The 17,324-nt window shown below is 38.2% G+C and overlaps 1 protein-coding gene across 2 annotated transcripts in view; it reads right to left on the bottom strand.

Moving 5' to 3' along the window:
- si:dkeyp-19e1.3 (TBC1 domain family member 10A) overlaps positions 1 to 17,324 on the bottom strand; it is a 32,125-nt gene that overhangs the window by 8,145 nt on the left and 6,656 nt on the right. For both annotated transcript variants that reach the window (XM_061821446.1, XM_061821447.1), the window contains exons 2-9: positions 6,993 to 7,066; positions 6,718 to 6,803; positions 6,542 to 6,581; positions 6,376 to 6,456; positions 4,809 to 4,916; positions 4,617 to 4,726; positions 2,515 to 2,563; positions 995 to 1,115 (exon numbers count right to left, since the gene is read on the bottom strand). In XM_061821446.1, coding sequence (XP_061677430.1) covers positions 995 to 1,115; positions 2,515 to 2,563; positions 4,617 to 4,726; positions 4,809 to 4,916; positions 6,376 to 6,456; positions 6,542 to 6,581; positions 6,718 to 6,803; positions 6,993 to 7,058 — 661 coding nt within the window. In that variant the 5' untranslated portion in view covers positions 7,059 to 7,066. The remainder of the gene's footprint in view (positions 1 to 994; positions 1,116 to 2,514; positions 2,564 to 4,616; positions 4,727 to 4,808; positions 4,917 to 6,375; positions 6,457 to 6,541; positions 6,582 to 6,717; positions 6,804 to 6,992; positions 7,067 to 17,324) is intronic.

A 17,324-nucleotide genomic window follows, 5' to 3' on the forward strand; every position in this document is an offset into this window, starting at 1 on the left:
ATACATGGAATTGCTGTGTGGGGGAGGCATAATATTGACAATGAAAAAAATTAACAGTCTTACACCAAGTGCACTGATGTGTAGGAATGTGTTTTCACAGGTTTAAAACATAGAGCTACACCCCTCCATAACATACAAATTAAGGCATTTTAAAGATTTTCCACAGTTTTCTAAATGTTGAGCTTTAGTTATTTGTGGTATTGTTAATTATTCTTATTTTTCTTCCAACTCAATCCATGTTCTACACTGTCACTTGTCCTCATTGGGGTCACAGGTAACCTGGACCCTATCCCAGCTGACTTAAGGCAAGAACTTGAACTGGTTTCCAGTGAATTAAATTGCACGCATAAGTTTAAAAAAAAAAAAAAAAAAAAAAAAAAAAAAAAAAAAAAAAAAAAACCATTCACGGACAATTTCGGACCTCCAATGACCCTAAAATGTTTGTTTTTGGATATTAGGAATAAACCCGCACAAGCACAGGGAGTACTAATTCTAATTCTAAGAAGGAGCTCTCGAGCGAGAGAGAAGAGGAGAGAGAAGAGAGAGAGAGGAGAGAGAGAGAGAGAGAGAGAGGAGAGAGAGAGGAGAGAGAGAGAGAGAGCGAGAGAGAGAGAGAGAGAGGAGAGAGAGAGAGAGAGAGAGAGAGAGAGAGAGAGAGAGAGAAGAGAGAGAGAGAGAGAGAGAGAGAGCGAGAGAGAGAGAGAGAGCGAGAGAGAGAGAGAGATCTCTCTCTCTCTATCTCTCTCTCTCTATCTCCTCTCTCTCTCTCTCTCTCTCTCTCTCTCTCTCTCTCTCTCTCTCTCTCTCTCTCCTCTCTCTCTCTCTCTCTCTCTCTCTCTCTCTCTCTCTCTCATAATGCCACCTGGATCTGATGAAGATTTTATTTTTGAAAGATTATTTGCAATTGTTAGGATGCAAAATGGCGACACCAAAATGCTTGTGTTTGTCCAGTCATTTCTCAACTCTGATTCCGCTTTTATCTGTGTTGTCTCACCATGCATGGCATGCTTGCTGTTGGTGAGGAGCTGGGACAGAGCCCAGAAGGCGTCCTCCTCGTTCAGGTACATGAGCAGGACTGCAGCGATCTGACTCATCCCCTGACAGTAGCTGACCTCCTGGGGGGAACAGGAAAGAGACACATGAACTCTACTGGCAAATTGCAGGAATAATTCACAATTCATCCCAACACACACAGGTCTTGAGAGGAGGGTTCAAGAACGCCTGACGTGGAAGTGTGCAGTTTTTTTTGTTTTCTTTTAACAGTCAGACCACACAGACCTCCAGCATACACTGCAATCATATTATAAACATTTCCACCAAGGTTATTCAAATATTTACTGTAGTCAAAGGTACACCAGAGCGCTTGTTTTCACTTTTAATTGCTGCTACTTTGAACACAGCATTAGTAACATGATCAAAGTTCCCTTGCCCATATTTGGGCCGCGGAATTACCCATTCACAGTATCCTTGAAAGGATAAAAGTCAATGCGATTACTGTACACTGAGGTTTCAAAACATTCTTCACATTCTTCCTTGCTGTCACATAGGCGAAAGGACAAGCCCCCCTTGCCACACCACCATCGCCAAGAGTACCCGTCCTCCCATTTTCGCTCTTGTGCTCTCCCACTGACCCAGTTTCGATTGAGCAGTTTGTAAGTGGTGGGAAATGGCGAAAAGGACAGCAAAGCACATGCCTATTTCCTATGGCTCAAATGCCACATCCACCCAGGAACTGCCAGCACATCCCTTTCAGGAAAAGAAAAGGGGGAAAAAATAGAGTTGTTGGTGAGCTCTGACTTGTTCTGTGTACTGCATTTACAAAGAAAAATATGGTAATATCAACTCACTCCAAACGACACCAATCTGTGTATTACACACAATAGTCTGGTATAGTACACTCAGCCATTCACTGAGTCTTTAATTGTACTTAATTGTTAAATGTCCACAACATCCCTCCATCCATTTTCTTTGCCGCTTATCCTCAGAAGGGTCATGGGAGTGCTGGAGCCTATCCCAGCTGTGAACGGGCAGGAGAAAGGGTACACCCTGAACTGGTTGCCAGCCAATTGTAGGGCACATAGAGACAGACAACAGTCGCTCTCACAATCACACCTAGGGGCAATTTAGAGTGTCCAATTAATGTTGCATATTTTTGGGATGTGGGAGATGCCCGGAGAAAGCCCAAGCAGGCACGGGGAGAATCAAGCTCCACACAGATGGGTCCATGATTGAACCCTGGACCTCACAACTGTGAGGCCAACACTTTCCAGCTGAGCCACCGTGCTCCTTGGAAGTCAAATCCATAATCCATCCATGTTGCACCAAAAGATTGAGATGCAGAGATTTATCTTTTACAATAGGTGTTGTTTGTCATAACATTACTTGTATTTATTTGTAAATCCTCATCATGACCTGCAAATGCACCACCACCAAAGTGCTTTGGTGACGGCTCTGTAGCAATCCACATAGGATGTCATGCATTTGTGTATTAATATTCTAATCCACATATCTTACCGTGTTGTAGACTGAGTAGGCTGCTAGTACGTGAAAGAGTGCCTGTTGCCTGCAGAGAGAACATGGAAAGAAACAGTTACGATGAGAATGTGACTGCTTTGCATTTAGACCGTGCTACTCCCCTTGGTATAGCTGAGTTGAATAAATTGAGATTTAAATGGCCATATCTTCAAATTAACATCTCAGCACGCACGGCGCTTGACAAATGTATTCAATTTAATTTAATGTATAGGCATAAAGAAAAAAAGGCTAAACAGCATCATGAAGTGCTTCAAAGCATTCTCTTAAAATATACAGTGAGGTCTGGCAGTCGTACCATCCATGAGAAATTGCAAAGTAAATTCCCCTTTTTATACCTACATTTTAGGCGGGAGGTCTGTAGCATTCTACTAAAAGGCCTTTTTATCTATTGAGCAATATAAGCAAATTATTTTTATCTCCCGCGACCCTCGCGAGGATAAGTGGCAAAGAAAATTAATGGATGGATGACAACATTGTTTGAAATAATAATGTGCATTTTTACAAATTAAATTTGTAAAATTACAGAAACATTGTCATGAAGTTGTGGCATTACCGTAGCTGTATATGGATGCTAACATAAAAGAATACTGTACAAACCCAGTAGGGCTCTTTGATCAACTGACTCAGATCAATTAGTGGAGCGCAGAGTCCAAAGCAAACATGCTGAAGCAGCATTTATCTATTATGCTGTGCACAGAGGTGATGTCAGTCCCAAGTGTGAATGTTTTTAAATCCAGGTTAAAAACTATTTTTCTCATGCGTTTTAAAGTATTTCCACTGTTTTCAAGGTTTTATTTCTTTGTTGTTTAAATGCTTTTAATCATGCAAAGCACATTGAGTTACCTTGTGTATGAAATGTAAATAATGTAATAAATTTGCTTTGCTTTGCTTACATGATCACCTGATATAATCCGTCAAGTTACAAATATCATTCTATTCGGTCATTAATTTATAGAAATTGTTTTCAAAAGTCGAGCATGTATAAGAGAGGAATCAGTACTCCTCTAACCTGTTTCCAGTTCCCCATTCAGGTGGAAAAGGGCCCCAAGGGGATGTAAAACATTGATGTGTCAATCAATCACTGAATCAATCCAGCAATCAGTCAAGCATTTCTTACAGCCTGTCACCACATTAACTCAACTCCATCACAATAATGCATTTGTTAATATTCTGTAATGTTCAAGATACTACATAAAGCCTGCCAAATGTCAATATGCGCATGCGAGTGTGTGGAGCTAATAAATACAATGCGGAAAACAGAGGATGTGCATCCTCCGGGCCTCTGCAGAATGTACACGTCTCACAGACACTGAAGGAGACAGGAAAAGAGCTTTAAATAGAGGCCCATGTCGACGTGTGTGTGTATTGGGGGGGGCAGCTGTTGACTTGTAGGGAGAGATTGGGCAACAAAGCAGGATGAAAGTGTGTTTTGGTCTCAATTGTGCGGGAGAGCAGAACACACTTACACATGCTCACACAACCGAATCCACCAAGCAGATGACAGGAGATTAGTGTAAAATTATGACATGAAATCTCAAATGTATATTTTCTTCCATACCCAAATCTATATGCCTGATTAAAATGCCATTATGGATGTGATTGTTCTGTATAAACATTTGATTTCAGTGCACATTTTTGAATAAATGCCATTTCCTGTGGGGCTCTGTGCAACTGACAGGAAGGCTAATAAAATAGAGCGAGGAGGAAACTAACACTTTGGTCTATGTGCCTGTGTGTGCCCTTGTGTGCGTGTGTGTGTTGCCTCAAGCCAAAGGTCACGCCCAACCGGACACCATGTATGAACACACCAACTTGAACATGCGAGGTGAAAAGAAACTAAAGAAGTGTCAAATGTTCTATACATAACAAAAAACAACAACCTAAGACATTTGTGGTGAAAACTTTTAGCTCTGTCACTTTGGTATATGATAATAAAATGTTAAACCAAACCAAATGTTGCTTTGTGTGTATGTAATTTCATTCAACGCAGAATTTGACATTTGAAATGCAATTTTTTTTTAAAGATACAAGATGTTTCTTCAAGCCTTGTTTAAAAAAAACAAAACAAAAAAAAAACTTACTTGACTCCAAAGCGGTCCATGAACATGATGTGGTTCCTGAAGGTTCTGTTCACATCCAAGTCAATTTGTTTGATCTCTGTGGAGAAGTTGCGAGCCTGCAGCTTCATTTTCTGAAGGCAGACAAGAACAGAACAAATGTGGTGGGGCATGCTGGTGGTAGCTATTGCAGGACAGATCTTGTACGATACTTACCTCATATTTGCCCTCATTTTCTTTTTTAACCTTATCTATTTCCAAAAGTAAGGCCCAGGCCTGGCCTCTGAGCTGGAGTGGGATGCCTTTATATACACGCTTCACCAACTGAAAAACAGATAATACAACAATGACATTTTATGGGTAAAAGGAGATAATGGTTAATGGCAGACATGTGATTTGACTGAATGAAAAAGACTGTAAAATAGCCAGAGGTCTGCAGGGGGGCTGAAAGCACGATCAAAGGATGATCACCAATTTTAATGTGCAAGTTTTAGAAATTGTATTATGAAATATATCTAGTACGTCTATAAATAAATGCTATTCTGTTTTCAAAATGGAAACAATATGATCATTCATTATTTAGGTGCATACCTTTACCCCCAAAAATTGCAAATTCATATACAAATGCAATGTAGTAAACTATTAGAAACTAAATTTAATTCAGATTTACTTTCATAGTGTGTATATCGTATCCAATCAAAAATGTTTTAATTTCTTGTTTTACTAAATGATTGAAACACATGAATTTGATTGTGATTGAATTTGATTATTATTTGACAATTATTAACATCATGTGTCGTTATCAGTAAATAATACAAACATTTTTAGTAATTGCTTCTGAACTCTCACCTCGTTATTGATTACCCTGTCTGCAACTGGGTTGGTTGGTGGCCTTGAGTTTACATCTTAATGTACCAGCTACGGATAAGTTAATTTTCGTTGCTTTCAGTTGTTTGGCATGTTTTTGTCATTTCGTGTGAACTCCCAATGCCTTGAAACCTCTTGATCCATATTCACTAGTATCCTGACCCCATGTGCACAATGCTTTACCAGGTCGATTGATTTTGCGAATGAAGTTGCTTAACAGAGTGGTAACTTCCTTCTTTCCAACTGCATGGACGATTTATCATTCCATCCAATCCCATCGGAACTTATTTTTGACACGTATATCAATTTATTTCACTTGAAAATGGCCCCATGATCTGCCTCGTATACAAAAAGCGTTTTCATTGCTCAAGAGGAAGACATTCAACCAATCAACAGACGCGTATCTAATCTTCCACCTCGCTTGCAAAAGTCAAAATGCAATATGAATGAGTGTGGATTCTGGCACCGGCAAGAGTCGGAATATTGGAGAAAAACTGAGAATTTTTTTTTTTTAAATCAATGCAATTTAAAAAGACGTAATTCTGCCTATAAACGGAAAAAACACATCTGAAAGGGCATCAACTCCAGACAATTATTTTTACATGGTTATCAATTTCCATTGCACAAGTTCAGTCCAGTAATGTTGTACTGTAGATGTGTTTTGCCTGTTGTCTGAGTGCAAAAGTGAATTAACACTAAACACCAGACAAGTAGTTACTTAAAGTACTGGAGTTCGCCTGAATAATTGCACATGCATGAATCATCACTCGTGTTTATCTGTTCTTCAAAGTCAGCTTGCAGTTTGTGTCAATAGAGGTTGAAGAATTCTGTGTTAAAAGGTTTGTGTCAAAGACCAACTACCTCAAATTATTGGCATATCCAGAGCAGATGAATTAATAAATTACGAATTACACACCTTTTCACTATTCTTATACTTGTTCCAGGTCTTCACCATCTTTAGCCACTTCTCCACACGATCAATCTCTTGCTGCTTTTGCTGGTAAAGAAAAATATGGACAATTCATAAATGGCAGGACATATACTAAATAATAAACAGGCAGATCCACCATTAAAATACATACCTTTTCTTCAAGCACACTGGGTGTCGGTAACTCTTTCTCACTTTAAAAAAAAAAAAAGACATATAAAGAATATGACAAAATAAACCATATGTGGCCTTAATTGAAAAGAAAACAGGAATACGACCTTCAGGGGAAAAAAAAAAAAACGTAATCAGCCAATCAACTGGTTAACTTACTGCAGGAAGCCGAAGCGGTCCATCACCTTATAGATGCTGTAGTCAGCATCCTCCCACGGGTCAATACTGACACCGTCTTGCCTGCCCTGAAACAAAAACATGCCATAACGGTGACAAGAAGATGCTGTGTTTGAAATAATGGGTTAGGGCGGAAATAGCTCCTGTATTTGAAATGTATGTTTACTAAAACTAAAAAAAAAAAATACTATTGCTACTAAAATTACTACCTGAAGTGATAACTTAAGACTCAACAGTTCTGGGTTTGGTTGTCTCACCTGGTCATATTTGGAAAGGATGTCTGCACGTTCCTCTGCTATCAATGCGTCTATGTCCTTCTTCATGTCTAAAACTGAAGAAAAAGGAATTTTTGTATAAAAGGGTATTATTGTAGCACAAAAAAAAAGTAATCGAAACCTTCTTGATAGAAATTTCTACTGTTCTGGAAAATGGAGGGAGCCTGTCATTTTTGTTTTTTACTATACTCGGTTATTAAAACATGACATTTCTGTGCTTCTTAATCCCTTGAAGCACATTTGCCTTCTATAGGTAAAAGAGGTACAAGATCCCAATTGTCTTTTTATGAATATATCTACAGAGAAACATTTATGGTACATGTCAACACAGTTAAGTGGATGAAACCTCACCTCAGATTCTTTATAGATCAAGACAGCCAACTACTGGATAACATGAATTTAGTGACATAAGATTATAAGCATAAGCACCAACTCTCTTGACACTTCAAGTTTATTTTGGATAATGTTTGTTATCCTCTTCCAATGTAGGATGACGAGGAAGACTTTGAGTGATGTTTAGCTGCAAGTGTTGCCAGCTGAGACCTCAGACAATATGTGTGCCATGTTGAGTTTGGCAGGTGTTAAGACACACGGACATTTTTGGTTGAGTCTACGAACCATGGTAAATAACACAGTGCACTTCTTGCAACACAAAGCTTCATCATTAAAGTATGGACTGAAAAAAAATGCAGCTCAAACAAGAGTACATCAAAATGTGACCCTGTTGAGGAAAAATGGCATTTGAAATATATAATTATTTAACAAATGAAAATTATTGGGTAATTATCCATCCATTTACTGGACTGCTTGTCCTCACTGGGGTCACCGGCGTCCCAGCTGATTTTTTTGAGTGATAGGTGGAGTCAACCCTAAAATGGTCACAAGTCAATTACAGGCAACCTATAATTTTTCTTTTATTATTAAAATGAAGTAAAATATTTTATATACACATTAAACTAGTCAGTTCAACTTGTATAAGAATGCAGAAAAATGTGACATAGAACAACCAGAATGTACACTAAGAATATACCGTACACAATCTTTGAATCAGTACTAATGGGAGATGTTGAGACAACGAGCCATTTAATGATCATTGATACCTGTAGAGGGGACTGAGAGTATGTAGAGGGTGAGACAGCCATCTGTTTTCTATAGCGCTTGTTGAATGGAATGCAAGAGAAAGCAGCCGTACCTCTACAAAACCCACACAAGCACAGAGAACATGCAACCCCCAGACTGCAACTGCAATTTGAACCACAAACCATAGACATGCTAGCCACTCGTCCACTGTGCTAACAGTGAAGTCCCAAAAGAAGAGCAACCTGTTAACCTTAGCTGCTCTATTGCGAGCTAGTCCACGAATGCTGTGGTCGCAGACACTTGTTTTCAAAGATTAATTGACTTACTGTTTTAACATGCTGGCATTATGTGGTTATGAGTAATGCTTTTTACTTAGTTTTGTTCTTGAAGAAAAAAAAAGCTTTGCCTGTACAGTTAATCGAGGTTCGTTGCTTGCAAAAAAAAAAGCTTGACTGTAGAGCTATAATTTCTCATAGGTAAAATGGTTTTTAAATCATTCTGAGCTGATTTATGTTGGACCGAGGGAGTTCTACTGTATTTCTCGTTCCATAAATATCTATTGGGACAGAATAGGTTGTGAGTAACTATGCTATAATGCACATTAGGCTTCCAACTCACTCACTTTTTTTCCCAATTAACATCCAGCCCCACAAATAGCAAGATTTTTGAGAAAAACATAACATCCGTGGCAGTTTTCATCCAATTCTAAACAAGAAAATGTAAAACCATGATCCACAATATATAATTGTGTCCTCGGCCTGTTCTGCTTCATCCTATAGGTTCAAGCCGTTTACTTCCTTTGTCAAGTGTTCTGACTACAGATAGTATTGTGTATGGGTCAGGAAGAAAAGGAAACCAGTGACAGCCACTTCTTCATCAACAGGTTCAACAAGAAATGAAAAGAGTAAAACAAAACCTTCAGATGAATAAATTCTCTATACTATGGTTAAAGTCCCGTGAAAAAATATTACCCCCATTCTTTAACTTTTATGTCTGTTAATAGTTTTCCCTCCTTATCGTTTAAGCCAATCAAACAAATATAAATATCAGACAACTATAACCAAAGTGAAATTAAATGCCGTTTGTCAATTTAATTTACATTTCATGTATAAGGGGAAAAAAATATCCAGTCATCTGGCTCTGTATGGGAAAAAAAGTCCTTACCCCCCTTGTTAAATAATGAAATATGAAATATTTGGTGGAATGTTTCTGATCACACCCAAGCATGATTACCTACAAACCTGTTCCATTAAGAAAATCACTAACAAAATCAAGTCAGAACAAATATCTAAAAAAGCTTAAATAACAGACTGAATGTTTTTCAAAAAAAAAAAAAAAAAAAAAGGAATTTGCATCTATCCCTCTGGAAAGGTTTAGAAAAGCTATTTCTAAAGCTTTGGATTTCCAATGAACCATAGGGAGAGCCATTAAAGAAAAGATGGATCAGTAGTGAACCTTTTAAGGAGTGGCTGGCCTACAAAGATTTTTCAAAGAGAACAGCAATAACTCATCTAGGAGGACACAAAGGACTCAAGACAACTTCAAAAGAACTGTGGGCCTTCCTTCCCTCAGTTAAGGAGAGTGTTCATGACAACAATAAGGAAGAAAGATAGTTTCTTTGAGCTTGTCCCGTTAGGGGTCGCTACAGCATGACATCTCAGATGAACTCTCATATTTGTTTGAGAGTTTTTACGCCGGATGTCCTTCCTGACGCAACCTTTCTTGGGGAGTAGAGGCCTCAGTGAGCTATGAACTCACGACCTCTGGTTTACCAAACCAATGGCCTAACCACTGAGATATGGGTCCTCCACACAACAATAAGGAAGAGAATTGGCAAAACTGGCATCAATGGCAGAGTTCCAGGGGGAAAACCACTGCTGACCAAAAGAATATAAAAGGCTCATCTTACTTTTGCAAATCTTCTTTTCCTATCGGTTTCTCCCGTTAGGGGTCACCACAGCGTGTCATCTTTTTCCATACTTGAACAATTCCCAAGACCTTTGAGTGTATTCTGTATTATATGGACTGAGGAGATAAAAGTTCAGCATTTTGCAAAGTTGGTGTCTCTCGTTTCACCTGCCGTAAATGTAGCACAGCATTGCTGAAAAAGGACATCAAACCAACAAGTAAACACAGTAGTGGTAGTGGGATGTTCTTGGGCTGTTCCTTCAGGACCCGGATAACTTCCTGGAATTGATAGAGCCACAAATTCAACTCTAAAAGAAAATTCTGACGGAGGATGTTTAACTATCAGTTTTTGGAAATTAATAACCCTGAAGTGCACGGTAGCTCTGCAGCAGACTAACAACCCAAAACACACCAGCAAGTCAACTTCTGAATGGCTTCTAAAACATAATGAAGGTTTGGAAGTGGCCTATTCAAAGTCCAGACTTGAATCCAATTGACATGCTGGGGTGTGACCTCAAAAAAGCCATTCATGCTCGAAAACCCTCAATTTTTGCTTAATTTAAACAATTCTGCAAGGAGGTGTGTGCCTAAATATCTCCACATTCTCAAACTGTATCTCATTGGCAGTTACAGAAATGCTTGATTTCAGTTGTTGCTGCTAAGGATGGCCGAACCAGTTTTTAGGTTGGGGGGCATTACTTTTCACACAGAGCCAGGTAACTTTAAAAACCTTTTGGCATTATTAAATTACCTCTTTTTATCATTTTAAAATAGCATTTTAAGTTCACTTGGGTTATATCTGTGTGATATTTACATTTGGTTGATGATCTTTAATACTAAAGTGGGGAAACTGCAAAAATATAACACTGTATTTTGCTTGTACGGCTGAGACACACTTCAAATTGTGTCCTTCCAGATGATAACATCTAAAAATAAATTAATACTGAAGACTAAATTTTGTTTTGAGAACATTGTATCAGACAGGAGGAAGCTATAGAAACAGAGACTAAGCATTCCGGAAGGTTACTAAGTGGAACATTAAGCATCACACCTTCAGCTGCATTAGACTATTGCAGTTATCGGTGGTGTAGTGCTACCAAAACGTAGATCACTGTCATCAGATGGAATCCTTCCATCTCCGAAACCGTCACTTTTCAGGAAACCAAAAAAAAAAAAAAAAAAAAAACGGCACATTACTGTAGTTGAGTCATTAATATTACATAATCGACAAGAGCAAACCATTGGCAAAACTTTAAATTGGTCAATAATATGTAAAAATAACAGACCCACATGGTGATTAAGAGTATCCGTTCTTGAAAAAAACATGAACCTGACCAAATATGGACATAGGAGAGGTTTTCACCAGACAGTGACAGTATTTATTTAGCACACAAATACAAACAATCTCAACATGTCGCACAAAGCTAAACAATTATTGAGTGCATGTCAAAAGAAAGTACGGGGAATGAGAGGTTGTGAGGAAGTGGTTAGGTGGGCCTTTTTAAAAAGAAGAGTACCAAGTATCCAAGCAATGACACTCCTCTGTTTACTAACTAGAGATGACTTGGTTTCTTGAAGAATAAATTACTTTGAGCCAGAGGCCTGAGTGACATCATGTCCTGTTATGACATAAAGCTCCCAGTCTTACTCAGCGCACCATTGCAACCACAAACGACTTGCAAAGCATTCTAAATCCTGCCGTGATCATTATATTTTTTGACAACAAATGGTTAGTTTTTTTTCATGTATTTATTTTAAATCAGCAAAACTTGCTGGTGCTGGTATTTGGAAAAAAAATTATCTATTTGACTATTGGGGAAATTAACAGTTGGTTAATCAATTAAGTGCGACCTTTCAATTTTTTAATATCTAAAGGCGTGACAGAATTTCTTTAAGAATCATCTGAAACTCGCTTTCCATTCAATGTCAACATTGCGTTAAGCGGAATAACGAAGGCTTCAACTTCCCATGGACGCCATGATGCTTTCTTGTCATGCATAGCATTTAGGCGCAGAATCGATTCATCAACTATTTTGCAAAGTCCTAGCAGACCTATGAATGCATGGGGACTCAAACATGCTATTTATTCCTCTCGAGGCTAACTTCTCAAAAAATAAAGAGCGAGACCCTAATCTGTATACAAAGTCAATGTGCATCATGTTAAGTTTGTAAACACAAAATGTCAATAGACTAATCCAAAATGTGAGTAATCACTGCAGCTCTCGCATTTCCTTCATCCCCGATCATCTAGTTTTGTGTCTATAATCAAACTTGAGTTCATTTGGAATTTACAATTGAGGATTACATTAGAGAAAATTAAAATTTTAGGATAAGGAGTCTGGCATTCGTAAAGGAATTGGAAGACCTGAGAAGACCTTTTTGTCATGGGATGATTAGTCAATCCTCTGTGGTCATCCAAACACCAGAGTAAACCATTAACCAGACGTCTGCAGACTTTCCTTGGTTTGAGCACTTTCGCTCCAGCTCCAAGACGATTTGTCTCTCCTTTCCAACAACCGATTTGAAGATACGAATTGTTCAACAAAGGCTCTTGATTAGCCCAAAAAAAATACACTCCTTTTTGGTTTTTTTTGTAGGACAGAGGGAGAGAAACAGTTATCATCTGGTCTAATCAAGCCCAAAAGCTTTGTCTTGACGATGTTGTTCACTGTGGTGTTAACCACAAATAAAATGGTACTAATGCAGTCTGAAGCAAAACTACTGTACATGTCTTAATGACACTTCTGGTGGGCAACTGAGTTACTCTTTACAAAGTGCAACATTGTTACTAAGTTTCCTTGTTTTTCAGTATTGACAGTACTTGCCAGAGAATGTGAACATTCCATTTTTTCCCACTGCTTATTGTTCTACACTAACATTTCACTCGTAGCACTGGTACAACCAATTTTTTCCACTTAGTCGCACCAGCCTATGCTTGGTTGCATTCTTTTTTGAAGTACAGCATGATTACTGTAGTTTCGTATGAATTAAACATTGACAGTGACATCATGTATTTGGTAAATATTTTACTGTGAAAAAGAAAGTTTTCCATAATAAGCAGTGACAGACATCAGGTCAATTAACAAAAAACCCTTTACTTTTATGTGCTGTTGTTTCACTCAAAAGGGTCCAGTAGGGAATGCCCCTAACCCTTTTCGTGGGAAAACCAATTTTAATATGCTTCTATGCTTGATGTACATTTTAAAACAAGTGCACCATGTCCAAGTATCATTGATGAGTAGTCACAGTAATTTGCTAATTACAGACAGACAAATCAGGTCAATTCACAAAAAAGCCTTCACTTTTATGTGCTGTTGTTTCACTCAAAAGGGTCCAGTAGGGAACACTCCTAACCCTCTTTTTGTGGGAAAACCAATTTTAATATGCTTGTATGCTTGATGTACATTTTAAAACAAGTGCACCATGTCCAAGTATCATTGATGAGTAGTAGTAATTTGCTAATTATTTACTAGGTCCATCTCTAAATGTTTGGTGTTACTAGGGTAGGAGGGTTACTTTAGGAAAGATCGTAGTCAGACTAGATAGATAATTGCTAGCTTGATAACCAAGGCATTAAAAACTTTTGCATATGAGTTATGACTAAAATGAAAACGGCAAGTCGGCAATCTTTGCAGTTAGCGTTACCCCCACCCCAAAACCACGCACCCCACTTCCTCTCCAACACACAAACACACACACACACGCTTGTAATTTTGAGACGGCCATACAGGACTTACTCAGAGAACAACTTATGGTTTTATTACCGTGACAAATGAAGGAGCATTGATAATAATGTATATAAAAGGAAAACCTGTAGGTGTCTTGCAGCAGAAGGCGTTTACAGTCTTACAAGGTAGGTGCAGGGTAGCTAGCTTGCTCATCAGTAGTCCACGTGAGTTCAAGTCTCACAGTTGTCATTTAAAGTAAGTGGATATTTTATATATATATATATATATATATATATATATATATATATATATATTTTTTTTTTTTTTTTTATTTTTTTTTTTTTTAATCGCTTAAGCTGTGAAAAAAGGTCACATATACAACCACTTTGGTCGCAATCTGGAGCCCTAATACTGCTTATCTTGTTCATGGTTGTGGACTACGCCTTGGACTGGTCACTAGTCAATCACGGGCAAGTGAATGACTTGGGCATTGAGTTGGAAAAAGCTCAATGCCAATGTGAAATTGGTTTACCTTTACATTACCAATGCCTCCCAAACACATCACCCACAAAAAGTCCACATACATAGTTTTGATTTGACAATGGCAATGAAGGCATTGCATGCAGGTATAGCCATGCTGTACCATCAGTTAATGTGACACATTTCAGTATTGTCCCAAATGTTGATTGTATACAGTATTGTCCCAGTACTGTATTCAGAAAAACTATCTGTCCTGCATTTTTTTATAATATAGTCATGCCCATGATTATACCAATTACCATTTTGAGTGGTTGAGTTTAAAATAACAGAAATAACCAGTTGTTTCGTCAGTATTAGTGAACAGAAGGAAAGTGTAGGGTTTCCTAATCGAACCTTTCAACAACTTTTGCCCTTTTATCATCCTTCCATATACTCATACATGTCCCTCCAAAGCACATTTTGTTATGCGTGCTTTCACAACAGTATGATGGTAAAAAAAAGGGACCACATGGCTGTAATTTACACAACTAAATCTGAAGTCCAACATATTTACATCTGATTTTAATCAATATCTGAGAGAAAGTGAAAACATGTCTTCAACAGAGTCAAAATTAAGGACAAGATGGTGATCACGGAGATGGGAGCAGGAGGATGTACAAGTTCAGAAAGGCATGTAACAATGATTTAGGTGTCGTGTTGGCTTTGTTTTGTTTCACTATATAGATGATGGACAGGAAGCTGGTCTCAAGGTAGGAAATGCAATAAGTCCTGTACATGTTGTTTATGTAAGCAAATTGTTTTTCAAGGATTACATGCAGCCTATATTTAGTCCCATATTTTGGTCATCCATTCATCTCGGCAATCACTGAGTGAAAAAGCAACTCCAGTACTTGTTGGAGAGGGGATAGTTTGCTTCTTGACTGCTGCTGAGGTGCTCGTGAGCAAAGTACTTGGCAATGTTAGGAAAGTTAATTTTCATTGCAATCAAAATACTAAAATTTCCCTATTGTTGCCACCCTTTCAGTCCATGCAGGAGTATCTTTCACACTTCAGTCTCAAAAATTAGACTTTACATGATCTGGATTTTGGGGGCTGATCACAGAGTTTAAAAAAAAAAAGCAACGATCACCAATTTGATCACAAGATGGAGCAATGTGTCTATTTAAATGACCTTTTAAAATTACAAAATTACATCATGACAGAAATAATAGATACTAACAAACTGTGATTTAATTACTAATTTATTCATTCATTCATTTTTCTTCCTTTACGCTTATCCTCACAAAGGTTACAGGATTGCTGGACCCTATCCCAGCTATCTTCGCGCAGGAGGCAGACTACCCCCTCAATAAGTTACCAGCCAATTGCAGGGCACATAGTAATTGAATTATTGTAATTCCTACACCCACAATGGAACTTTGGAGCATGATTCGACAGAACGCCAACATGATTACATACAAATATTAGTCACTAATAGTAGCGCTAATGATTAGTGCTAGCATTTGTTTGCTAGACTATATAACATTTTGCTGCCTGGTTGCGAGCCGTATCGTATTAAAACTATGTGAACATACCTCACGCAAGCCTTACATGAAGATTCTCCCGTCCTGTGCAGTGGTGACCACCAACACACAGTTTCCCCCATTTTCGTCATACAATACAGTCGGTGTGACCCACTCGTCACCACAGTAATGTGTATTCGGTCGGATTTAAGTTGACAAGATAACAACAGAAAATAACCGCAGAATCACAAATAATTAAACAAGGAGAAATTGGAAAAACACAAAACTAATCAAAACAATAACATAAAAACAACAAATAATTACACTCCCACATCCCAAAAACATGCATTAATTGGAGACACTAAATTGCCCTTTAGTGTGCTTGTGAGTGCAAATGATTGTTTTTATGTGCCCTGGGATTAGCTGGCGACCATTTCACGGTGTACCCCATCTCCTCCCCGATGAGAGCTGGGATAGGCCCCACCACTCCTGCGACCCTTATGAGGATAAGTGGCTCAGATAATGGATGGATGGATAAACAACAGCAAATGACACAATCAGATCGGAGCCATCTGTCCCGACTGAAAATTTTCTTTGATACTAACAGTGACATCATAATCATCAGCTACTTTAATTTAAAAAAACCACACCAGTTATGGAACAACCTCCTGGTCAAATCATCCAATCAAGTCCACCCTCTTCTCCAATTAACGTCTTCTCCCCAATCAGTAACCAAATCTTTTTTTGTTTTTTTTTTATTTGCTGCTATGATTTTTCAATGCTGTTGTATGTTTGGTTATTTGTTTTTGATCCATTATCTGATTTTTCATTTTCTGTTGAGTTTATTATTTGTCATCATGATTAGGTTTCTTTTTATTTGTTTTTCCTAGATTTGCTGTTGAGTTATTTGTCATTGTGATTAATTTTATTTGTTGGGATTTTTGACCCGCTGTTTTGTTTAGTTATTGTCATTTTGATTTGTTATTTTTTAGCATGGTTTTTTTTTTTTACTTTTAACTTGCTGTGGTGCTTAGCTACTTGCTATTATGTTTTGCACTTAACGAGCCACTGTAGGTACAACTATGGCACTTGAGCTTAACAGGAGCAGCATTGTTTGCCTACCCAATTCACTGCCTGCCTGCATGTGTGTTATCTGGTTCCCTGTGTGGTGTCTAACACAACATATACAAAGTTTAAATGGAATTTCCCTTTCAGGGATTAGAATTACTACAGTAGAAAAAAATTGGACTGAACTTGACTGGAGATTCCACCACTTGCATTCTAACCCCCACTGGAACTGGGATCTTTTTTTAATCCCACCCCTCACCGATCTCTTTTTATGGCAAAAATGTTTCTGATTTTGTATTGAAAATAGTAGCAACGCAGTCATTATATGACCCAAGGGTGAACCATCCAGAGTGACAGTGGAAAAAGAAAACGGCTTAGAATAGCTTGTGGTGGTCCCTAAAGGAGCAAGAGACCACTGTGGTAGAGTCCTTTTGATTTTGCTGAAGCTGATAACACAGCTAGCACCAATTTACCAACACCACTGAAAAGATACCCAACAATTTCCAACTATTGAGGTTTATTTGGTGAGGCTCACAGTGGGCTCTTTCACTTCACTTTGCAGATGTGCAAAGGCAGAACACCCTGTGGTCCTTGTCCCTATCATTACC

The sequence above is a fragment of the Syngnathoides biaculeatus genome, chromosome 6 (assembly GCF_019802595.1).
Source record: "Syngnathoides biaculeatus isolate LvHL_M chromosome 6, ASM1980259v1, whole genome shotgun sequence".
Lineage (NCBI taxonomy): Eukaryota > Metazoa > Chordata > Actinopteri > Syngnathiformes > Syngnathidae > Syngnathoides > Syngnathoides biaculeatus.